Source organism: Anopheles nili, chromosome 3 (genome assembly GCF_943737925.1).
Source record: "Anopheles nili chromosome 3, idAnoNiliSN_F5_01, whole genome shotgun sequence".
NCBI lineage: Eukaryota > Metazoa > Arthropoda > Insecta > Diptera > Culicidae > Anopheles > Anopheles nili.
The window spans coordinates 32,194,982-32,221,132 of record NC_071292.1 but is presented as its reverse complement, the minus strand read 5'-3'; the positions used below and the strand labels follow the sequence as shown (position 1 = coordinate 32,221,132).

At 48.1% G+C, this 26,151-nt stretch overlaps 1 protein-coding gene across 1 annotated transcript; it reads left to right on the top strand.

Annotated features, from left to right (window-relative positions):
• The first annotated feature begins 423 nt into the window (after window positions 1–423).
• On the top strand, window positions 424–25,576 carry LOC128722684 (uncharacterized). Its single transcript, XM_053816360.1, has 7 exons — window positions 424–484; window positions 15,592–15,797; window positions 18,720–18,855; window positions 19,009–19,142; window positions 20,448–20,570; window positions 21,784–21,976; window positions 24,586–25,576. The coding sequence occupies exons 1-7, from the start codon at window positions 424–426 to the stop codon at window positions 24,717–24,719; spliced, it is 987 nt and encodes a 328-aa protein (XP_053672335.1). The 3' UTR covers window positions 24,720–25,576.
• The last annotated feature ends 575 nt before the right edge of the window (window positions 25,577–26,151 follow it).

The window sequence follows — 26,151 nt, the reverse complement described above, 5'->3', positions numbered from 1 at the left end:
AGACGAAACAATACGTGTGCTTGCATTCGTAAGACACACGGCCACAGTGAAAACCAGTGGCACCTTTTCCCGTTGGTTTCCTGGTTGGTGGTGAAAACAAAAACTGCGTCCGGTTCCGGTTTCGTTTCCGGTGCGGCGGCTTACTCACACCGACGAAAGCAACACCTCAGTGCCACCGGCGAAAATCAAACGCCTGTGGGGTTGCGCCAGAACCGGCCACACGTGGCCATACGATCCAGTGGGCTGTGAGCGTAGGCGTCAGCTCCCGGGCGAATTCACATATATATATATTTATACGGTTTCTTCGTTGCACATTCATCGCGCGAGCGGCTCTAGCTTCTTTGGCCGCCCATGCAAGGACCTTGGCGTGGGAAAATCTACGACACGCGGCACACCGAGAGCGTTGTGGCAGGCTAGCAGGAAATGTGGCTCCCAGCGGTAATGGATTTACGACTCCCAATACTCTGTTTGCTGATAGTGGCAGGTACGTGCCGGTGGAAATCGATCCACCTAATGTTGTATCCCATTCGGTTCACTTTCGTGCGGTTGTTGGTGGGCTTCTTGTACGGGGGCCGCAAGATGCTTCAGCTGCGTTGAAGCTGGAAATGTGTGTACGTTTTCCTTTGGTAGCGTTTATTTTTTTTTTCAATTTTCTTTCACTCTCCGTCGGTCGGAAGAATGGCGAGAATCGCATTCCTTCGAACGAGCTCGAACGGTGACTCTTGGTGGCAATTGCGAATCGAATTGGGTGAGAATGAAAATGGTTTTAACTTGGTCGCGTGAGCATGTGGCGGAAGCATTCTTCACCAGATAGATCGTTAGGAGTTGCTAAATATCCGACGGTTCATTGAGTTTGTGCCCGTGTGGAGGTGTCTTTTTTGATAGCGCTTGTTTGGGTTATTTATTGGGGGTGTAATTTTTCCAACTCAAATAACACAGATAGCAGTGTGTTTGAAAAAGGTCACAGATGAAAACTTATCACTGAATAATTGTCGAAAAACCTTGAATATTTTATTTGAAATCATTTCAATACTTTATTCCGACAAATCTTTTGCAGTTAAACAGATAACGGATAATTCTCGGCATTACGTTTAACCTTCACGATCGGCACTTTATAACGATATCCCAACTGAATTGCTTTGCTATGTTTTAGTTTCACTTCGCAAATGCGTCCTTGCGAGAATTTTTCTTGCGACCAATCGTTCCCAAAACCCATTACGGATCGGAAGCCACCGACAATGCATGAACAGGTACGTGAACGGCTTTCACGCTGTTGCACCAACGCAGGGTGGTTGTTTGCGTCCGATAAAACGCGGCAAGATAACGAGAACCCGAAATGTGATACGTTGTGTGGGGAAAAGAGGAATCGCTTTCATGCGCGAACCCCTTCGTTGGGAAGCTTCGTTCGAAGTGCATCAGCTCGTTGTGAGCTGGTAGAGAAAGCTAATTAGTTTAAGATCCTATCACGTGGTTCAGTAAATGGGAAAATATCGGTTCCATTCGCGTACACAAGCAGGTGGATCGTTGTGTTTCGATTGTGGGCGTTTTCTGTCCTAAGAGACGTAAGGAAACAAGCATTAAAACCAGTTAAAAATCAAACGTTATTCAAACTCATGCATTTAATCATCTTCAACCAATAAAACAAGCGGAAATTTGTGAAACATTTCACCCAAGGGTTGGTGATCAACGTGACAAAATCATAGCAACCCGTGCAATTCCAGGCACACATCCCCAGATCAAAGCCCATTCCAACAAAACCAACCCATCCAGACTTCTCGGAACCATGGCAACGTCAACATTCGTTCTTCATTTTTTTTCTAGCACATGCGTTGACGAAGCACAAATTACAGATGGCTCCATCGAGACAAATCTTACGGCTTGTTTCGCCAAGAATGCCCTGACCGACGGAAGCGGAAGCCAATATTCTGCTCATCCGACGAGAGCCAATCGTGTGTATGGCCGACGGTTCGTGCTTCCCGGGGACAATGCGATTGTTGGGCGAGATGTTGTGTTCTGATTTCCACCGATTTTCCGTTGTCGGCTTTGTCGCTTCCCAGGAATCTCGTACTGTGGCTCAACCTTTGTGGCCCCAGTACGAACCGCAAATTGTCTTGATTGGTTTCTTGTGGGTTCTCGAATTACAAAATCAATATTGCCGGGCGAAACAACGCATGCCACGCACAACGGAAAAGTGCTCCAAAGCTTCGATCCGTATTTGATTTGTTTTGCAAATTTTGTGCGTTGCAAATGCGAATGTATCAGCTCTCTAGCTCAGGGCCGAAGTGTGCATCATTGAACGTTGATTGAATTTTTCGATTGAAATAAAAATTCAATTTACCTGAGTGGAGTAACACGACAGGGATTAATCTTTCACGTCGGAAAAATCGCTGCCCACAATCAAAATTTCGGGGAGCCGTGCTTCTTGCTGTCGCTTATTGTTCTTTATCATGCTCCGCAAAATTTATCCTTCACTTGAAAATTTGTCAAGCGACAATTAAACGGCTCATCCAATCGATGTCCGCTCGATCCCATCGCCGGGTGGTCCTGCCGACCTTTTGTCTCTGGTTCACCCACTTCACAGGGCGGCAAAACCGGCAATGTGGCAATAAATGTCCGAAAAAGTGTGTCAAACGCTCGGCAGGGTTTCCGCAGTGCGAACGATTTTTCCCCCTCCAGCATGGCATTTCCACTGCACACTCCGGTGGGGAGGGAAAATTGTGTAACCATGCCTCGTGGGCCTGGTGCTCGAGTGGCCTGTAGTGGGGGTGTTGCCGGCGGTACACCGGCAATTTAATGATTGATTGATTTTCGTCCCATTCCATCCATGGACGCGATCCATCCTGGCGAACTTCAACTCGCTTCAAACGTCACCGATTCTCGATGGAATCCCGACACGAACGGTACACCAGCGCTACTGTACTCTTCATCATCATCGCCATCATCATCATCATCATCATCATCGTCATCATGGGCATCGGGGGCCGTCGTAATCACGATCATGGCATTAGGGTTGAATGAATTCGAACAGGTTCGACGAATAAGACCCGGCCCGGATATGGATGGATGGATGGATGGTCGGCCAGACGTGCGACGTCCGGGAGTTCCTTGGCTGTCCCCCCCCCCCCTCCAAAAAGGCTCACACGACGTCGAAGGTGGAAATTCAATTTTCTATCACGTATTTCATCGTTTGACATCCACCCAGGGAAAGGCGGGCAACGATAAAAAGAAATAAATCCTAGGCTTTTCAATCATTCCGTTCACCACCGGAAGGCCACCACCGAGTTCTCTTTCGGTTCAAGTATGTCCCTACTCCCTCTCGAACTCACGCTCGCTCCCTCGGCCACAGTGTTGAGGTAATCGAACGTGAAAATGTCGATTATGAGTTATTTCTTGTTTGCTGCCGGTTGATCAATGAGAAAATCCCTGCTCGGTGGCCTGCGACGTTCCCTTCCCTGCTGGTGGCCGATGTTCCATTCCGTTGATGTGATTGAAAGATGTGAGAAGATGCGCACCTTTGTTGGGTGGAATCGAGCGGTGGTTTCCTGTAATGAAAGCCAGAACTCGACCGGCTCTATTCATGTGCGTGAAGCGTGAATCTCAGCTGCTGGCGTATGCAAATCCGCCTAAGAGTAATTGCGTTGGAGATCGAGTTACGGTTTCGTTTTAAATTTTCTTCTCCATCCACTCGTTTTCTGCTCATAATTTACGCACGTGCATGAATAAATTATGCTCATGCATTTGTTCCGGCAACCATTTGCAACGTGCATGATCGTGATTGAATGGGTGTAATGGATGCAGCTCAAGACACACTGATCTCGAACGTCGAGACATCTGCAAAAGCGTGCCGCATAACGCTGCTTTCAAAACCGATTTGAGTTCTCTGTTTCCCATGCGCTGTTGATCATGCTGCAATTATATAAACCTCGCCGAAAGAAGCTCCTTTCTCGTACGGACTCATCGGAGAAGCTGCTTTTTGGTTTGAAGTGTTTCCCTTAAACTGCTGGAAACCGGGCCACATGTCATCACATGGCGCAGTAAAATGGCCAACCGAAGCAAAATGGCCACTCCGCATGCGAAGCACGTTTCGCAAATTGTTCTCAAATAGTTTGCGTTGTTTTCTTTTTCTGTCCTGCAGTCGTCGTCGTCGTCGACGTAAGATCTCCACCTTCCCATTGTAAGGGCTTTAATCCCGGGGAAAAACATTTCCCGGCACGCGACACATTATGCGCGACAATGTTCCGGCGACTGTACGACAGTTAGTGTTATCCTTCCGTTCGTGGAAAACGCGCACAAATGGAGAAGCGCGTTGCAGTTGCTGGTTGCAGCAGGACCGTACCGTGGACCTGTCGGTCTCGTCATCGTACGGCAATCAAACGGCGTTTATCGTGCCACTCTCGCGTAGACAGCGTTCCACTGAACAGCTTTTTTGTGTGTCGTTTGCTTTGGTGAATAAGCTCACACGATATGTCCCGCACGCCTGCCAGCTTGATTCGCTGGCGTTTCTTTTTACATTTTACTATTGCGCTGTTTGGAAGCGGAAATAATATAAAAGAAAAAACCTGCTACTAGCATGATGCTGTCGATCGGTGATCCGTTGCGAGTTTGAATGAGAGCCTTCACAAAATTGATTTTTCTATCAAATTGAAGCCCGTTACTGAGCTTGCGCTGACGTGGAAACAAAAGGCAACACACAAGCACACAAACACCAGGAACAGCGACCAGCCCCCTGGACACGTGGGGTTGGGAATGAAATTGGATAACTTCATTTCGAAACCGGTTCTCTTCCCGTAAGGCGAACGCATCAAATTGATTTGTTTATTGCATCTCGCGCGCATCGGAGGATCGATGTGCGAGATGTCAAAGTGAGAGAGAGAGAGAGAGAGAGAGACAGAGAGAGAGAGAGATGTTTAAAAAGCTGCCAATAAAACTCAAAATCTCCACAGGGCGTGCTGCAAGTCAGATGCCATGAAAATGCAGTTGACGTGATGGTTTCGCTCGTTCGATTTTATTTCACTGCTTTCGTTTTTGTGTTGCTAAATGTAATTCTCGCTCCCGTTGGAGTTTTTACACGCTACAGCCACTACCTCCCAGTGGGTTTATGCAACCGCACAGAAAACCGGTACAAAAACGAACTAATTACCAGCGTGCCATGTTAGATTCGAAACCAGAAACCGTTCGGCTACGTTTTTATTTTTCTCTTTCTCCCGACGCCCAAATAACGGGTGTCCATTTCCATTGTGCTCGTGGAGGAAGACAAAAAAAAACCCGCACAAATCATCTGAACGAGCTTTAGTTTATACAAAAAAGCCCCTGAACACACGCAGGAAACGATTCCTAATAAAAAAAAATCATCAAATTAAACGTACGTACGAACAGCTTCCCTTCACCGGCATGTTGAAACGCTCGACGCTCACGACAACTCGACTCGTGCTGGCAGCGTGCACCGAAAGCGAAAAAGTGTATCTGGCATGATTAAAAAAAAAAAAAAAGCGTGCCATCTTCCTCCCATCCCTGCCGTTAATTGACAACCCCGATTGTTTGATTATGTAAAGTGCAGCATAAAATTGCAGCCTTGCGCTCGCAACAAATCCCCGCAAATGTTCACGCCATAAACCTGCAGTCGGCGTGCGCGATTTACGCCGAGGTACGCCGCACGGAACGCAAAAGGATATCAAGCAAAAAAAAAAAGAGAACCCCCAGCGCTATTATCTGCACGCTGCACTTAATGGGCGCAACTGTGGGGAGATATAAAAACCCCCCGATGCACCATCGGTGTGGATGCGTTTGCTTGCACCGTTCGCTGCAAGCCGCTACATCTAAAACATGCCCATGGGTGGATCTGTAACTGTTTTGCATAATGAGCATCTGCTTTTGATGAGAGTCGCTTTTTGTGCCACAAAAGCGCTTTCGTTCACAGAGCTTTTTAGGCGGGCCGGGTTCCGCGTTGTCAAATTTGGCTCCCAGTGGCTCCCACGGAGGAGTCACGATTTCCGGTTCACGGTTCGTTGGATCAACCAGGTTTCGGGCGCTCGTAAAAACATCGCGTAATTTCTGTGCATTAGCTCAATTATGTTGCTGGCTCATGTGGCATCGGGCATCGGGCGCCCCACAAACAAAACAGATGTGTGAACTAATTATGTTCCAGCTTCGGCGAGGATGGGGGTCCTTTTTCACGCTAGGTTTTGTGATGGGAAAAGCGCGAATAATCAGCACACCGAACACGGCATGTTGCTGCAAATGTGCTTTAGCGCTGCCTTCGAATGATCAATATTTATGCTTTCACTCACATGTACGGGTTCAGCGCTAGGGTTGTTTGCTGTTTAAAACCCCCAAAATCACTTCACTTTCGCGTCGCAAACCATTGTGATCGAATGCTGGGGGCGCTCTTTTACGTTACTTTTTCCCAGCGCGAAATCAAACACATTCACCACCGGGTCCGTGGCGGGATTTTGGGCGGGTTTTTTTGTCGGGTCAAACACCGTAACGGGCGCGGTCAGTCGCGTTTTGTACAAAACCCGGCCCGATTAATAGGTCCTACCCCCGAGGATGATTTCGTCCTTTGGCAATTGCAACGGATCGTCGATATTGTGGGGTTGCGCGCGCGCGTGCTCGCTCGCTACAAAAAAGAAAAGCCGAAACAACACGCGCCGGACGGACCCATGTTCACCATAATCCACCCGAGCCGATGGCTAAGGAGGGTTGGTTTTGGGTCACGAGGAAATCGACCAGGAGGCGGTGAAAGTTGAAACACGGACACGATCCGCATGTTGTACAGGTGTACACCGGGCGGAGATTGGTTTTTCGGGATTCGTTTTCAATTTAGCTCGCGTCGACCGATTCGAACCCTTTCCCATTTTCTCTCTTTCATTTTCCCTCGCCTTTGTTTGTGGGGTCGAAGGTCGCGATCCGTCCCTGCCAGCTGCGGGCTGCCGGCCACAAACGAAATCCCTACACGCATACGACAATAAAAAAAACGGGTCCGAAAGGACGCTTAAATAAGCCGCAAAAAATCCTAAATTTGCTATCATAACGTGACGGCTTTTGGGGAATTTCGGCTCGGTAACGCGCCGTTGTCCACCGGTGCCGAATGCCAGCAGGGATTTCCATTGCCGATTACGGTTTAGGCTAAAGCTTGCGAACAGGGTCTCTATTTGGGTGGTTCGGATGGGATGGAAGGCAAGTGAGCTTAAAATAGAGCGCAATACAAGCATTCGCGAGCCCGCGAGATGAAGAAATGTTCACCGATAACGTGGAAAACGACACAATCAGCCCAAGGAGTAAGATCGGTAAAATATTCCTTCGTTCACTAATGGGAGGTCCAGGAAAAGCTCAACCGAACCGTTAGCGTTGTGTGCGCTTGTGCAAATGATTTCATTCCGCTTCCTGTTGGCAAATCGTTATGCTTTATTTATAGCATTTTTTCGCTACACTTTTCCCGCTGATGATCCGATCCCCGAAAAAATACGTGGTGGTTTGTGTGTGTTTGTGGGTGAACATGTTCCACCTCACCGTGATATAATGCTCGATTTATTGTAACATAATTTCCCGCACAACCCATTCACTAATCCCGCGGTGCAGCGCTTGAAAGCGAAGCGAAGCACAATTAAACATTTCACCCTGCTCGGATAAACGACCCACGACTAAAGCGTGCCAGCGATGGAACGGTTTTGTGGAAGTTTTCACACAATCCACCACATCCGAGGTGCGAGGCGATTTATGTGCCTCCGTGGTAACGGTAGCCCTCTCGGCGTAATCGGTGGGTGAAGAAAATCTACCCCTTTTTCGAGCCGCGAAAACTACGAATTACAATTCCCGCTAATCCATCCCATTCCGATGCCGACACCGACGCACCGTTTTCCACAAGGAAAAGCGGCTACACACGGTGGGCTTCAACAAATGACGCAACACGCGAGCTTTTGCCAGGATTCAAAGAGTGGGTTCTAGTTCCCGTTCCACTTGCACCGTAAATACAAGGCTTATGCAAGCCGGAAGCGGAAAAAGCATAAAGCATCCGTTTGACATACGCTTTCGCGCGGCGGGAAAGAAGCGACTTTTGTGGCGCGGGCAAAAACTTTCTCCCTGCACGCGGTCGATGACACGCGAACGGAGCGCGGTTTTCCGTCGGTGAAGTGGGATTAAACTTTTAAATTAGATTCAACCGCTCTAAGTCGCGCGTTGCGATGGCAAAACGCAACCGGTCGGGTGAAAAACCCGAGGCCCATTTTCACACACCGATGCAACCGTGTCGTGTTTGCCTGGGGATGAGCAAATCCGAAAACCCCCCCCCCCCGAAACTGAATTGTACGGCTATTACCCACCCAATGGGATATGCCCGGATAGTAAGGGAAGCGGCACAACATAAACGAGTCGATGAATTTTATGATACACCGTAAAGCCGTTTGCCGTATTGCCGGAGTTGGGATGGGTTTAAAGTTTCGCTGGTACCACCGTGCCGTGATTGCCACTTTGGGCATCGAATTTGGGACCCCGGTCGGGGCTTTATGGCTCAATTTGTTTCCCTTCAAGCGGCAACTCACGGTGGGCCAGCTCGATCAATCGATGCTGTCTGTGAAGGGGGAAAAGTTTCGAATTTTTATCGACATTTAGTAGCGCGCGCGCGCGTGCGATTTTACGCACGGCCAAGAACAAACGGTCCCAGGATCAGTGACTGACTGATGAGCACCGAAGTGTACGGTTTTCCATTCGCTTCGACAATGCCGCGAGTGAAATTGAAACGTGATTACATTCCGGTGAAAGTTTGATGAGCTTCACGATCTCGAAGTGTGTGCTGATGAATTGCGTTTAGAGTGGTGAAGGATGTTTTTTGTGTACGATGACGATGACGATGTGCGTTCGGACCCGGTTTTAAGACCGCAAGCGACAAATTTGCCAACCATTAGGTTTACTGGCCGTACTGAACTGGACCTGGACTGGGCTATTTTACTTAATGTTATTACCAGTCCACCAGCCAGTAACCTAATGTCGTCGATTCGTTGGCTCAATCACCGGGCGGGCTCCATTGAAAATGGCTTCCCTCACAAATGTGTTGAAAATGTGGCAAAGTTTTCACACCGAAGAGCTACTGCCACTTATCACCCAGTGGGAGAATGAGAAGCAGAAGAAGAAGAAGCGAAAAAACACCAAACCAGCTGGAACCCGAACGTTCGAATGGCGTACCCCGGCTGAAATGGGTTTAGCTCTGTCGCGGAAACAATTTTGCACTCGTAAAAGTTCCTTGGAGAGTGATTAATTTCCACCTCGCACCGTTGGCGCCCGGGTCGACGTGGTGAAAAGTTCGCCCCCCCTCCCGAAAAACAACGGAAATGGGTGATCGGTTGGGAGTCGGGAGGGAAGTAAATGGAAAACGAGAAGAAGCAAAAAAAAAAAGGGACACGAAAAACTACGAGTGGACTCCCTCGCCATGACCACGAACCGGCCAGTCCAACGGTGGGTCGGTCTTGGCTCGGCACAATCAATTATCTCCTTGTTGATTCTGACCACCGAAACCGGGTGACCGTTTCCCGGAAGCCATCCTTCCGGTGGTCACCGGGAACTAGCTGGGTTTTTTTTGTGTCGCTTCATTCTTTCCCACCATCACCGAACGTTGGGCTCGTTATGGTGCTTCTATTGCCGTTCCAGGACGATCTTTCTCTTCCCAGCGAGCGAGAGAGAGAGAGAGAGAGAGAAGGAGCGAGATGATGGAAAAATGCTTCCCTTCACACCGTTCACAACAAAAAAAAACACGGCCTCTTTCGGCTGACTGTCGAAGGGGTTTTCCAGTGCGGGTCCTTCTGGGAGTGTGTATATCCTTTTGTCGCCACCGGTTGTTGTTCTTGTTCTCTCCCAACTTTTTTTTTGTTTTCACATTCGCCTTACAAAAGCGATGTCGGATCGTTAAATTGTCCTTTTTTTCCCGGTTTCGCTTCCATCCTCGGTCGGGGTCTGTCTTCGATCTTGCCAAAGTTGGAGCGTGAAAATCGAACACAGCCCATTCCGGCAAGGACACAAGGACGCTGCCCCCCGAGAGACAGCCCATTTTGGGCAGTAATGGATTGAGCATCATTTATTATGCTTCTTATAATCGGTATTTATCACTCTATTCGGTTTATTAAAACGTTCTCGTTCCCCCGGAACGTCGATGGCGTCGCAAGATCTGCACGCGCGATTTTTCCGCCTTTCGGTAGCTTCCCCCGGGGGTGAGTGATTTCGAATATTAAACTAACAGCAAACCAAATCGAAAGTTCTGAAACACCAGCACACTTATCTGGCGCTCGAGCCGTGGAGCGAGCGGCGAAGTTTAAGTCCACTTTCGCGTAATCCTTCGCCAATCAGGGCGAAAAGTTTAGCACGCTGTTTGCGCAATCATTGAAAGCAAACAATAAAAAAACACAAGATCTCTTCCCCCCGGTTAGGTATGCCACTTTGTGCAGATAAAGCTTTTCTGGAATTCGCCGTGGTTTGCCATTTCGAGTACAGCAAACACCGAAAGTGCATGCAAATTTATAAAGCAACTTTCTGGTGCTTTCCCTTGCAGTTGGGTTTTGCACAGCAATGATCGCATAATGGGTGGTGGTTTGTGAGCAGCACCGTTACCGAAACTGAGCGAAAATATTAAATTACTTCTGTCGAAGCTGACGCAGCTTTCGTGGAACAATCGTACACATGCCTGCAAGGGCTTAGAAAAATAGTGCACCGTTTTCAACCGCTAGTCGATGGCGCTGCTTTCGGCAGCTTTCTTTGCAATATGCAGCAAGCGGAGCATCAATGCAACTCCATTACCGTGCGTTACTTTGCTCTCATGTGTCTGCGATAGTGTGATAGTGCTTGAGTGGGTGTGTAACACCGTACATCAAAGTGAAAGTTCTCTACGACAACCACGTATGGCCGGTAATGGGAATGGAGCTATTTATGTACTTACACGCTTTTCCGGGTACAATCTGTGATGTAGATGCAACCAGAGAGCTCGCAGTAGAGATTTTCACAATTTTACTACCAGGAACCCCTACAGCTTTACGTGAAAAATATTGGTGAAAATAGCCTTTTCAACGCCATTGCGGGTACAAGTTTAAAAGTTTACCTTTCCTACACGAATCTTTGCAACGAAGCATGAGATCGCCTTTTGCACGTTGTCAAGGCAACGCTGGTCCTGGTGTCTTCTTCGGCTGTCACAAAATGGCGAATCCCGTGAAACGGTTGGCCATCGAATGATGTACGGCTTGCTGTGATGCTGCATGCAGTTCGAATGTCACGCCATCGGCCATGCTTTGGCGAAGTTGTGCGTTAGTTTTTAAGAAGATTATATTCTTGGCAAGCGCGTTCGATGCCTTCACTGGCTCCGCGATCAGTTCAATGGACGTAAAATAGATTTTTTTCTCTTGCATCTGACATACTCCAAAAATAGAATCGAGCCTTGCGCGAGAACGTTAGCATGTTCCATGGCAGAGGGAGAAAATTAATGCACACCCAGCTGCTACCCGGTACGCGGTAGCTGCGCAAAGTTTTGCTCGATTACGGTCCCCGATCATTTCCCGGTGAAAAGTTTCACCAGATGCTTCCAACATCCCAGCCAACGCGGCCTGTAGCTCGCTTTCCCCATCCATCGGAGTCGGCAGTCAAGAAAGTCGATGCGTGAAGTCGCTTCAGTGGAATGAAGCGAAAACTGTTGTTTGGGAAAACCGCCAACGATGTCACCCTCCCACACACACACACACACACACGTGGCGATGGGCCAGTCTCAACCGATATCGACGCTCAAATCAAGAGGGTTGTGCCCGCCTGCTTATCCGCATGTTTATGGAATTGAAAAACTTGTAACTCAACCTCACCCACGGTGCGGGCGTGCTTCTGATACCGAAACTGCTTATCACGGTACCGTGTGACCTTGCCACGTGGTTCCCGGGACCGGGGCGACAGGAGTATCATCTTTTTTGTCTCCCCCCTTTTCTCGTTTGCGGTTGCGAACACCGACGAGTTGTTAATGATAATCCAGTGTGTCAGACGAGTAGCAGGGCGCCGTGACGAACCATCTTGGGGTTGTTTTTTTTCTTCTCTCTTTCCACCCAGTTCCAGGTCAGGTGAAACCTTGCGAGCACCGGTGGGTGTACGGGATGTACGGGGGCATCAGTTCAGCATAAGTGAAGATAAGTAACGAGTTTACCGTTTTTTGATGCTCGTACCAACCCGTGACGCTTGCTCTGCTTCACTTACGCGGCCACTGCTGTCACCCTTCTGCTGGGGTTGATTTGTGTCTGCTTGGAAAATGGAATCCGGCTTTTGGTGTGGAATGGAAACGATCGAGAAACGGTTGCGATGGGCGTGGGTGTTTGTTACGTTTTTCATCCACCACCAACGGTTTTCCCGCGCACCCGGAATCACCCGTTGACGGCAGCAACAATAACGCCGGCAGGGCGTGAAGGATTCCTTCCATCTTTCATGCATCTTGCATGGGAACGAAAGCGGGAAAAAAAAAACGCAACAGCATGACACGACGCGCGTTCGCAGTTTGTCAGGGTCAGAGCGTGCCGGAGTGGCTTTCACCGTCAAGTTTTTCGCTCGATGAGAAATGGGCTCCCGGAGAAGCCAGGGTAATTGAGGGTTAGCTTTTTGCGAAGGAAAGCTCGCCGTTCGTGCGCGAGTAAGTGACGGAAAATACGCATGCGATAAGGCCCGCATTTCGTTGCCATGGAAACATGATAGAACGTTGCTGAAAGCTGGGGTTTTAGCCTCATCGCATGCATGCTAGTGAAATGGGGTAAAAATGGAAGAACTAGTTGTTGGAAAACTATTCTTTGTTGTTTAGCTGATAATTTTGAAATGGAAATTTAAAAACGAACCCCGTTGCAATCACGCCCACACGTGATCCATTCTCGTCACCACAAGCCATCAGCCTCTCGGTTGGTGCTGCGAAGAAATGCTTTTTTTTCTCCAATATCACCCAAACCACCGCTTTTCCACCGGCGCGACGGTGAAAGCCATCTTTTATTCAACGCCGAATTGCTTAAACCAATTTCATCTCGATTCATTTCCGCCGGATGGATTCGGGGAAAAGCTCATTTTTCATAACCAACCATCCCCTGGGTGGGATCCTTTTTGGTGGCGCCTTTTTCCGTTTTCAGCAGGGATTGTTTTTTCCCTCGCGAAGAGAAAACGGTTTGCAAAATTGTACCAAAAGTATGATGAAACGTTCACGTTCAGTCAACACAAGAATGTATCGTTCGTTGGAATCCTCCAGTTAGGGTTGAATTGCGCGAAATAGGCTCTGATTTTCGATTTTCAGGCCGAATAAGTCATGAGAGAGATTTTTCCGAAAATCTGCTTCATTTCAAGTCAGTAAGAGCCATGCCTCGATGATTCGACCTCTTCCGATGGCTAATGCTCAGAATAAGGCACGCTCCACTATAATGATGCAGGATCGAAAAAGCCAAATGAGTTTTTGCATCATACGCACTGCCCACACGACAAAGTACAGCTGCATTCTAATTACGCCAACCAGTGGAACCAACATGGGCGCCCACTTTCGCATTCGCAGAACGTATTAGATGTGCGCGCGGGACTGCAACCGATACATTCCGCCGGACGGGAAAGGCCCACATTCGCAACATTGTGCAAAGATGGATGAACTAATCAACAATTCTGCACGGCTCGCGTGGATGTTTCGGAAGGGAGACTTTTGCATTTTTTTTCTACCAGCGCCCATTTTCGAAAGCCCCATCGCGTCAGCTCGCGCGCGACGATCACAAAATGGCTGGACTTTTCCAGCAGCCAAACGACTGCACCAGCTGTCTACCGGATCGTGGCATCGCGAACAAACACCATACGCGAGGCTCGCGTATGTCAACGCTGTCCACCAGTCGGTCATCATGTGAAGGATATCCGCGACTAGCGCTCGTGTAACGCAACGTCCAAACTCAGACACGGGGGAATGTTTGAAATGGTCGAGATTGACGAAGAAAAAGAGAGAGAGAAAATAGGTGCACATTTGAAAAAAAACCAACGGCAACAACGGTGGGTTATGAATCATAAGCTGCTGCTGAAAGGCTGAATGGAAAACGTGTGGCCATCCTTTTGGAAAACGGGCCAGGCTATTTCGTGGCTATTTGTGTCATGCCGTCACATACGTGAATGGTGAAGGCGCTTTAAAATTCGTCCCAGCAGCTCTCGTGAAACGAATCGTTGTTTGGGCTGGCATAAGTTTTTTTTGTTAGTGCAAAGAAAACCATTTTGCCGCCCTTTTCGAGCATTAGCGATATTAATTTTCCAACAAACGTTTGCGAACTGCACGGCGTAACCTCGTTAACTCCGAGAGCTGGGGCTGCTTCCGTGGTGCCTTTAACTCAATAAGCACAGGACCGAAGCAGCGCCGCACTCCCGAGTGCATTAGAGTTTGTCCGGTAACTTTATGGCAGCGCCATAAATGACAATATTAAAGAATGAACTGACACAGAAGCCACCCCCAAGAGTTCATGGAAAGTGAACTGAAACTTTGTAATCAATTTATCTTCCTTAAATTCTGTCTCCCGGTGCACTCGGTGCAGCCTTTATTTTTTTTTTTGCTCGGCCTTTTTCGCTTTTGTCTCTCCGCGCTTTCCGTGGTTCATCCGAAAGGCGAAGGGATGCCGCTGGCAAGGATCTACTTGGAAGGAAAAACTGCCCACAACACACGTACACAGCTGGGAAACGCGCCCGTTCAGGGCCGAAGACGGTTCGTGCCGGTGGGCGAAAGTTTTCTGCCAAGACGGAACTTCATTCCTCACCGAGTGCGCACACCCGGTGACGCGAGTCCTCTAGACGTGCTTCCGTGGTTCCAGTAGCCGTGCGGTGCTGCAATTAATCTTACATTTCATCTTTTTATCCGCCTCGCCGTCGGTGGGGGAGCTTGGAAAAATGGTTCTCGCCCATGCACGGGATGGTGGTTGAATCCGTTCCGGCGTTTCATGCGAATGTTCGTGCGATTCCACGCGAGAAGGAATCGAAACTAGACCTCCGTGGGGGCTTGTCTTTTGCTCCTCGTTTTTGCTGTGGGTTGTGCGGCTAAATACATTTTCACATCGAATTTTCATACACCAACGATGCGAATGCAACAGTGGCAACGCAGCAACAGGGAATGGCATGCGATTGCGAGTCAGCACGTACCGGGTTTAGGAGGGAAAAAACGAATTTCCAACGTCCGTTATACATTTGCGGTGAGGAATGCATCATGAGTAAAGCTAGCGAGTGCTTCTAACGAGGTAGCAAAAAATAGGGTTAAAATTTTGATAAAGCGCTTCCGGTTGGAGGGAAGTAATGAGCAACGGATCGTTATGAATGTATTACTAATGCTACGGATTTCGTTTAAGCGTTCTGGAAAGATGATAAGCACCCAAATTCTATGGTGGTTTTCCTCCTTCCAACCATCTCATTTAAATCTGAATCGTATAGGTATAAATAAGTGAATAAAATCATGATAAGGGGATTATAAACACATTATTGGCACAGGAAAATTGATACGATTTTCATCAATTGAACAACCACATTATATTTCACGTGCACGAAAAACCACACCACCAGTTGACAGATGCTAACTTCTCGTGGGTTTCGTTTCCTCGCTTCCAGAAATATCCCAATGCCTGCGGAATGTCCGCGTCACGGTACCGACAGCCGTCCGGAAGGGTGAATCGGCTCAGCTGCTCTGCGACTACGAGCTAGAGGACAAGGAGCGTCTGTACTCGATCAAGTGGTACAAGGGAAAGCGCGAATTCTACCGCTACACACCACAGGAGAAGCCATCGATGAAAGTTTTCACCGCCGTGGACGTTGAGGTAGGTTCAGTTATATATTTCCTTCTCTCTCTCTCTTTCGCTTTCCCACACAATGGACCGTTGGCCATCAACAGCCAGGGTGGAAGTGAAAGCGCGCAAAACATTTTCCCGCACGATGGTTTACGATCGCACAACATCGTCGGTGGGGTTGATGTTTTTCACGAGCAGAAAACCTCATCAGACTCGCATCGGAAACGTTTCGTAAGGCACCGCCCGTACCCGGATACCGGCTGAAGTCCAATTAGAATCCCAGACGGTGTATTAAAGCCGGTATGTTTGCGTAGTCGCCTGGCGTGGGAGAAACCCATTCAATTGGCAGGCTGATAATGATGGCGTCCTAACCCCTGTTGGGTGGGGAGGAGGCATCTGTTGCGATGGTTCGAATCCATCGAAAGCGTTGGTGCGAAAATGCCGACAATAATTTGTGGACGGTTTTAACCACCAAACCGTCCGCATCGGTCGAGGACGAGCTGGTTTTAGGCAAGAGAAAAGCGACACGATGACACGATGGTGGAAGAAAAAAGCTGGTGAAAATCAATATCGTTTCGTTCTTTCGTCGTCACTCTCGCAGCAGGCGGTGGCTCGAAAAACAAGCTCCAAGCGGGAGTCTGGGTCTCAGCAGGCGGTGCGTTTTTGTGGCGAACGAACACGTCCTCGAACCATGGAAACACAATCCGAAGGCATTTTCCCATCGCCTAGGAAAGGAAGCATTGGCCCGGGGATTGGACGATTCAGGAAGTAATTAATTTTGTCTATCATCGTTATGAGGGAGAGAGAGAGAAAAATGAAGATGCTTCTTTCTGCTTGCTTGCTTGCTTTTTTCCCCAGCCTTTAGATTGTTATGTTCTCAGCCTAAAACACGCTTCGTAGCAATGCACTCAAGGACGTTAACCTGTAGATCACTTATTGCATTTTGCATCGTTTGCTGCATCGCCTTTTCGAGTGGCAAAGGGCATGTAAAATGCACACACGTCAGATCAAGGTAATCCTATCCGAGTGGAAGCAGACTGAATGCACACATTTTCGCTTCGTTCGTCCTTCGAAGCCCAACCCACTTGAGCGGAGTATACGTTATCTTTTTCTTTTCCTTCTTCCCATCACATAAGGGTCCTCGTGATACCCTCATGAAATTCTAATCCACTCCACCGTCTGGTCGAAAGCTGGAGCTTTTGGGCGCTCAAAAAATGAAGCACCCCAGGCCTTCGAGAACCAACCAACCCTGGTGGTCAAAGGGAACGGAATGCTGTTTCTAATTTCATTTCGGTCTTCCCATTATAATCATCCATCATGGGGGCGGATGTGGGGTGAGATCCGATGGCGAAAGCAATCTGTTCCCTCGCTCGCTCGCTCGATCGATCCATCTTGATTGGAAATAATGGTCCTGTTGTTCTCCCGGCGTCGGTTTTTATCAGCGGAGCCAAAAGCGGTCAGTGGATGCGAATTATGTTATTTATCGAAGCGCGGAACATGCTTCGATCGGGGGATCAATAAAAATCAAACAACGAGTGGCGTTTTTGGTTGTTTTTTTTTTCTTAACTTGCTTTATTTGCCCGCGAATACGCCCGGCATTTTCCGGCAGCTTCTTTAAGTTCTTTAATGAGCGCTCATGTTTTTATGCATCGTTGCGGGGGCAGGCCAGCATTTGGACCTTGCGAGGGACGACTCATCCACCCGCAGATGGCTTTCTGGGGTTTTTTTTCCACCCCCCCCCCCCATGGAAAACTCCCCAAAAATGCCGGGGAACCCAAGTGAAAATAAAATACACCCACACCCGAGCGCGTTCGCGGGATGAGATAAGACAGAAATAATGTCTGTTTTTGTTGCTTTCCAGTCAATAAACAACCGCGATAACGTCCCAGCGCGCCGTGGGGAGCATGAAAAAGGGAAAAAGGACGCCCCGTCGCGAACTTAGTTCCGAGTTCCGCGCAACAACACCCCGAACGGAACGGAAGCGTGGATGTTTTTACTTATTTTTACGCCTGCGAATGGATCGTGCGAATCGTGCGCAAAAATTGCCCACCGAGAAGGGTGTGTGGAATGACAAATTATTTGCATCCCTTAGCTGGCGCGAAGAGATGGAAAGTGTGAATCGGGTTTTAAATGGAGGAGAAGCATAAGGATGTTTAAGCTCACGAAGCAGCACAGGCGAGCGTTGAAAGTGCAGCGAGAAAAGGAAGGCTCAAAAACCTCGAACACCGAACGAAATGCCAATCTAGGCGATACTGGGAAGGCGCATTCCGAGCTGGAAAAAACCGTACGGTGTCCTTTTCATCCGACCCAACGGTATGTTTATCGTGGGGTCAACGCAAAACGAAAAAAAAAAGAACGAGCAAAATCTGCCACCAGGTCGCAGGTGCACGATGGCGATGGTGATAAAGGAGGGTTTCGTGGCACGCTGCTAAGTGTTTTCGTCCTTCGGGGTCTTTTGTTTTGCAACTGGACGACCAGATGGAAGGTTCGACCGGGGAACCGTCTTAAATTATCTCGTCGATTTATGACGGTTTGTGTTTTTAAAGGAGCGCAAAATCGGACCCATCCATGCGACGGTTCTTTAAGGCCGTGTGCAGTATTTGGCGAGAAGAATAAAACACCCGAAGGACGAAAGCTGCAGTGAGTGTTTGAGCCGAAGGGCCGAAGGTTCCACCGGAAGATTGTCGAACGCCTTTGGGCCCATTAACGCCACTGGGTCCAGCCGTGTTCGATCGCTCGGATAAACAAATAAAGCCAAGATTACGAAGTACCCGAAATAGCACAACCACTGACGTCAGAAAGCTCGAGCGGGAGCAAGATTTAAAGGATATCCCGGGCTCGTTTAGGCCATTTCTGACCTTTTTTGGGGGCGATTACGCCAAGAATGGAAAGGCAATTAATGGACGTTTCGATTGTGTTTTTTTTTTCGTTTTCCCCCCATTTTCTTTCCAGCGATCCCTGTCGAACGAAAGCAACGTTGTGATTCGAGCGCTCGAAACGAACGTTTCGGGTAAGTACAGCTGCGAGGTGTCGGCCGATGCGCCATCCTTCCACACGATGATCGTGTCCGGTGATATGGAGGTCATAGGTGAGCCTTTAAAACCAAATCATCACAATCCGTTGTCTACTTGTCGCATTGATTCATTTGTTGTCTCCGGTTGTTGTTTTTTTTTTCTCTTTTCACCACGCCAACTCACGCCACAACGCCGGCATTGCACACGGTTCTCGGCCTGCCCATCAGAACCACCGCCGGAAAAACCATCCATAACGGGTCTGCAGGGCCGATACCGACCGGGGGATATCCTGCGGGGCAACTGCACCTCGGTTAACTCTAAACCACCGGCAAATCTGACGTGGACGATTAATGACGCACCGGTAAGATTTATGACTAACCTTTCGCCCCCCGAAGCCCCGAAGCGCTTTTCCAAGCAAACCACCCTGTGTTATTGGATAAGGCGTGTATTTTCGCGCCACCTCACGGCGTGCGGTCGGTTGAATTAAGGACGAAACGCATTCATCACACCACGGCGGGTGGGCTGCCGGTGTGGTGCATATTTTTCCCATCACCGGATCGGACCGGATATGGATAGGGATGGCGTGAAATAGATGACCGAACGCTCCGGAAAATTGTTTTCTCATTCCCAAAGCGATACGAAATATGTTTCACATCGTCACGGGCTTGATTCGTATCGCTCCTGAAAGCGATAAGCCATGGTGAGCATCGCTAGAATCCAGTGCTTTTACTTTCAAACATGTGCGCGATTGAAACAAAACCAAGCAAAATAGGGATATTGAAAGAAAATCTCACATGCAGCACGCTCATACTCCTGCCTGTGGGTGCAAAATGATGAAGTGACGAACGAATCAATCCATAAACCCACCAGTTTTGCGTTGGATGTAAATCGAATTCCTCGTAATTTTATCCAACCTTCACGGGAAGTAGAAATGCCGCGGATGTCAGAATTATCGTGAAATCGACAGCGTTGACGGCAGGCTTTCATTCAGGTGCGGTTCGTGGGAATGGCTCATGGGGAAAAAAATTGAATTTACACTTTTCAACGCTGATTGGCGGAAGGGCGTGCGATTTCATTGGAATCCCAACGCCCGGGGAGGTGTTATCGTTCATATCCATGCTCGCTGGAAGCCCACATGCTGGCGTGGGTGGCACGATCGTTAAAATCGTTGTGGTTTGCTGTTTCCAGGAAAAAGAGTGCGCTTTTTTTTGCGATCGGTAGATAATATGTTCATTCCAATGGCGCTTTTCGTTCGCAGTGGTTAAATCTGTTGTGTTTTTTTATATGTTGGAGAATAAACTCACATTGTGAACTAGAACACTCGATGGTTAATCTGTTCGAGTATCAATGAGTAAATGTTATTTTTATCTCATTTTTAGATATATGTCATGATATGACATATGGATTTATGGATATGATTTGTATCAGTGTAGCACTACGTTATTCTTGCTTAAATTTACTTTTATATTTGACACGTCTATATAATTAAAAATTTATTTCCATCATCTCCTAGCCGTTTGTAGTTGAGAAAACAGTTATTTATACCACTTATGATACGATCGTAAGAAGAAATTTAAATCCCATGTTTCAATGTCTTTGCTCTTTATTTGAGGTATATTCATTTGCTGAAAACTTTGTTCAACATTCATTCTCTTCCGTTTTGCAGATTATCCAACAGTACATAAAACAGTACCGCCCCATCAAAGACACTCACACCGGGCTCGAAACGTCCATTCTTGGTATTAACATCCTCGTCGCCCACAGCCATTTCATCAAAGGCAAGCTAAAGGTAAGATTTGCGTCCAAGATAGGCGCCCCATCGCATCGAATAAATGGTGAAAATAGCATTCTAGATCGCCCACCGACTTTATCTCGAAAAGCTCCAATGTAATTGTAACCTACCTGCTTGGATTGACAATCAGCGAACGTCTTGCGCTTCATCCTGCGTCCGCTTAACCGTTTCCGTACGGACACAAATGCGTAATCTCAAAAAGAAACCCATTATTGAAGCGAGGTACGAAAGGGAAATCAGTTTAATTCGTCCTGTAATCGCTTTTCATCGCCAGCAGCTGTAAATCTACATGAAAAGGCGGACGTAAGAGAGCCGCTCGACAGCGAAATTGTAATGAGACTGTAATTAATATTTAGCGCCACTGTAAATCAGTCCACGCGGGTGCAAAGGAAAATCGAGAGAGAGAGAGAGAACTAAGGCACAATAGTCGCCATGGAAGACGTCTTCGAGGAGACCGATTTCTTCCGGGCAGCATCGCATCACCGGACAGCACGGGTGATCTTTTAACTGAATCCGGACCGAATCAAGCGCCAAAGGCCATCCGGAGCATCATTCACGACCCGGTCAAGGTACGAACGCGCGCGAAAAACGGATCCAACCCGAAGGCGACAAGGGACAGTGTGCTTTGCTTTCGTCGTTTTCGCTTTCCATCCCGTGGCGGTTGAAGTTTGTTTGAATGGAGCATCGGAGGGACCGGCGCGACAGATGGACAGGCTGGGAAAAACCGGGAAAAACGGATGCAGATCTCAAGAAAAGGATTCCACGCGGTGCGCGAATGGTGTTAATTAAAAGTTAAATTGATTCAAACAACGGGCACATCCGGAAGAAAGGCAGCTCCATGGATGTATTTTTCATTTTCCTCCCCGTGGGCATTTTCCGACCCACAGCCCGTCGGGGGGTTTTCCTTTCGTAGGTCGGAAACGTGCATCTGCACTCCGGATTTGCTTTCCGCTGGTCGACATTGTTTCGGTACGGTGTTTACTTTTTTTCCCGTTCAACTCAAGCTGGCTTCGTTCGTGTCCGTTGGCATGGTAACGGGCTTGGGGTGCCTACTTTGCCTCGATCTTATCCACTCCGAGGCTGGAATGCCCATCTACACGGGATAAAATCACTCCCCAGCCAACACCGGACGGACTGGGACAAAGAAGAACGCTTCGGTAATGGTGAATGATTTGAGCGTTTTTGTTTCTCCATTTTGTGCTCGTTTCAGCTGAACTGCCGTGCGACAATACACCAAATCTACGACGAGAGCAGTGAGTGGCACGTCGAGGAGGATCGACCCCGAATACTGGCCACGGGCTCATCTGGAGGGCACAATCTCAATCAGTTGTATCAAAACTCCGTCTACGATGGCGAGGTGACCGATCAGAGCGATTCGCACTTAACCATGAACGGATACAAAGGTAAGCGCGGTGAATTTTCTGGGCCCCATTCCAATCTTTTTGAGGTAGTTCTTTCCACTTCCGTTTATTAATTTTACTCCTTGCGTGGCGATCTTTCGACACCAAACCACCCGATGGCCATTTGTGTCACTTGATTTGGGAACAACTAAATATAGAACGGCCCTGTCATAACGAAATTACTCACCGAAAATAGATGGTCTCGCAATCGAATCGACCGAGCTCCATTAACGAAAGGGGTCTCCATTTGGGGTGGTACGCCGCGGATTGCCACACGATTAGAGCTTGTAAAACACGTGCAATCGAAAACGGCCCCAAAACGTCAAGGGATGTGCAGGATTCCCCGGGTTGTAGCACACCGTACACACACACCGTATCTGCATTTTATCGCCTCATAAATCCAACCACAGAAGTATGTTAATACAATGCCCTCTTTCGGCACTCTCCATTCGTTCCGGGTAGTTTCTGCGACACCCTGTGGATCGAGTCTAAAGAGTGGCCCGAGGGTTCGTTTGAAGTAATGCTGCCTAATGCTCCGTCGGTTGCATCCCGGGCCGAGGGCTCACTGATCCTTTACGGTGCATCCCGAAGAGTATCCTGGATTGGTCTGGTTCTTCGAGCCACCCGAAGCAACCATTCATCTTGGCTCGCGCACTTTGGCGGAGTTCTCAACTCGGCACCGAAATTTTGGCGTCCCATTGGAGTGGGACTTCCGGTCTGGCGAATGATATTAAATATAAATCATTGCCAGGAAATGGATGGCCGGTTGCTTTGCCGTCGCCGAAAACCACAGCGAAATCTTACTCCAGTTTAGTCCGCACACTCCCGCCGGCTGGCCATCGCACGGTAGCGGGAATGTGTGAAAAATGGTTCCAATAATTCATGCTCGCCCAACGGTTCGCCGTGCCGAGCTTGGGGTGTATATTTGTGGCTGTCGCCGGTCGCTTTTCTTCGGGTTTTTATGGGTATTTATGGTCCGGCCGGTGCTGCTTCGCGTGGCCATGGAAGCATAGTTGCACCTCGTGCACGCATAGTGCATTGGATGGAAAACACGTGCGTCGTGAGGCTCCGGGCAAACATGAAGCCAGAAAAGGCGGCAAACACTTACTTACGATGGAAAGAACCTTTTTTAGATGGGGGTGGAAAAATAAGAGGAGCTCAAAAATTAACCCCACTTTCCGGCGTACGCAAACACACTCGTGATTGCATTAAGTTCCATCAAAATTCCTCGCTCCAATGCCGAATGCTCGCGTTCCGTCGTCATTCCGACTGATAGCACCGGCCAGGATACGGAACTCCGGCATAAATCCAAACCATCCAGGCAAATTATCATCCCGGTCCGATTGAATTGTGTTCCATCCCGAGGCAGGTTTTCTTCTTTCCTCTGGACCCAATTGGGTCCAAATATTCGACCAAGTAACTGGTTCCGATCGTTCGGCATCTACATTTTCAATTCCTGTGTGGTCTCATCTCCCCCTAAGCTGTCCAAATAGGAAGAACTCCTCCCACGGGGCGTTACAAAATGAAACAAACCGCTTTCGTGTTCGCTTGCCATAGATTGGCCGTACCAAGCAGGCACAAGGCAACCGGAAAAATAGGAAAACCAACGAGGTTCGGATAAAACCCCTTCGAGGGATGTGAAATTCATTCGACCAGCGCGCGCCCACAATCACTCCCCACCCTGGGGTTTCGTCGCAAATTTTCATTGACTGCGTCCGGTTCCGGTTCCGGTTGGTAGGAAATTTCACCGTCCAACGGATGGAGAGAGGGAAGAATGATTTTTGACCCCTCCACGATCGGATCGGTTTTCGGTTTCGGAGTATGGTCGGAAAATTACACCATTTATGTGGCCGCCCAATGGGCAGCGTCTTCAAAACGCCCCTCCCTTCCAATGGTGCTGCCGGGGGGAAAAGCCGTGCCGTTTCCGGTGGTCGAGCGCTTGGGCTGGCATTCCGGGCTCTAGTTTTATGGATCATAAGTTCCCGCTTTTCACCCGGGCACCACCCTTTTCCGAGCTTTGAAGTTCATTGTAAGCGATCCTTGGGTGGATTGCTGTAATCAAATGACCCGTGGGGGGGGGGGGGGGATTGGGCCGGAAAAACATCTTCGGCCTCGGTATTTATGATTTGAATTTCCGCCCCAGTGTTGCGACCGCTCGCTGGGGCAGGGATTTCGGGAATCGAGTTTTCCTTCCACCGGTTGGGTGGAGGGAGGTGAAAGTGGCCGGCAAATTTTCCATTCCAATCCTGGTGGGAAACCCGTCGGGAAACCGGAGGCACTAAAGAAGCCTCGGCTTTATTGCGAACCCATCGATGGTACCGAGGGAACCGAGTAGCGAAGACGACGACACAAGCTTTACGTGCAACGAGCAGAAGCCTAGCGGGTTGGTTTTTGATTTTACTCCCTTTTTTGTTGCTGTTCAAACAACCCAAAAGTAAGCCATTAGAGTGAGACACTGTTTGGAGAGAGTTATTTTGCTGGCAAATTCAGTTCGCTCTAGTTCGTTTCTGCCCCGAATGAATCCGAAGCTTACAAATTCCAATTGCAACATACTAATAGACTTTTTTCTTTCTCTCTCTTTTTTTTACTTTACCACACGGATTTTCTTTTAGCGGACAAATCGCCACCCTCATCCTCGTCGGCCAGGAAGCAGGTCGGTGCGTACGTAAAGGTGGGCTGGATCGCGTTCTACGTCTGCACGATCTGCTCCGTGCTGCTGTACTCGTTGCGCGTCGGAATATCCTGACTGTACAATCTGAAGGAGGTGATCAAAATCTAAGAAGAAGAGCGATTCGAAGAAGCAGCAGAAAAAAAGGGATCCCGAATCGAAGCCACGCGGGGGAGTTGGGGAATTCCATTCAATTTGTAGCGCTTCCTGAGTAATGAATGAGCGTTGGACGATGAATAAATAAATAGATATAAGGCTCAGGCGCTGGTGCGCCGTTTGGAATGGCGCGTGGAATCCTCATCGCTTCGAGAATGCCTTTCTAGGAGGGAAATAGAAGAGAACAGAGAGCTTGAGTGAGCGGGAAAAGCGAGAAGGAAAGCGGAATGGAGAATTGCATTCCGTGCAGGCAAATCAAACTAATAACGGTGTTAAGAAGTGGAAAGGAATGCGCAGCAACACAGCGGCAGGTTGCGTAGGAATGCGCTGCATTTTCCGGTCGCCGGAACGCGAATAGGCTCTTTCGTTCGTTGTTGTCGTATTTTCTACACATTTCGCTTGTTGAGTTAAGGAGCGTAGTCGCAAAAGGGTGGGCGAGAGAGGTTGGAAAATGCCTAGTTTCCTGTACATACCACTAGGCCGTAAGTAGTTCAATTGATGAATGTATATTTAGCGAAGATGCCTCCCGGGAATGGTAGCGATTTTACAGAAGGCGCAAAACGTGTTTCTTCCTCCCAGTATTAGCTGCATGGGTGGGTTGTTTTGAGAAAGGATGAAGCAAAAAAAAATAAAAAGAAAAACACAAACTGGCAATCATAGCGCGAGGCTGTACATAGTTCGGGAAGCGTGCGGGTGAGAATCGAAAAAAAAAAAACAAATAACTAGCATAAGCTGCTCCTCGATTGCGCGGCTGGGCTCATTTTGTACTGTGCATGTGCGGACGCGAAACGCTGTCGTAAAGTCATAGGATAAAGTCACAGATAAAGTAATAAAATTCATATGTTAAAAGGAAATTTATGTTGGTTGTGTATTGCTGGCTTTTTGAACGGTGTTGTCGTTGAATAGGGTAATCAGTACGGTCGAATTCTATCAATGATAAGAAATAACGGTTGGCTACAGGAATTAAACTCAATACTTTCATACGGGTATTGAATATTTTTGATATTTAAACGCAAGGTCCGTTGGAGAATGCCATTGGAGATTTGATTTCATTATAATCACAATATTTATTACGTTATTTGTTGTTTGGTAATTTGAACAATTAGTCTTGTTTGCCTCCTTGACAAACTATTTTGGCTTATTTTTATTTTTTCATTGCTCATTTTTCATCGCCGTAAATATGGTAAAAATTACTCAAATTTATTTTCAAGAATGTTATAAAACGTTTGTTGTAAGTGGTGCTGTTTATTTTACAACCTCTTACATCAAGAATCTTCGATTAACTAATCTCAAGCAGAAAAAAATGTAAATTTTGTGTCATTAAACATAGTTTGGTTGTATTTGTAGTGCTTTA

Bases quoted from the DNA above. Each gene is read 5' to 3' on its own strand.
- LOC128722684 (XM_053816360.1), top strand. From the start codon at position 424: ATGTGGCTCCCAGCGGTAATGGATTTACGACTCCCAATACTCTGTTTG. The intron at 19,143-20,447 runs GTAAGATTTATG...TCCGTTTTGCAG, and splicing joins GGACGATTAATGACGCACCG to ATTATCCAACAGTACATAAA. The intron at 20,571-21,783 runs GTAAGATTTGCG...TGCTCGTTTCAG, and splicing joins TCATCAAAGGCAAGCTAAAG to CTGAACTGCCGTGCGACAAT.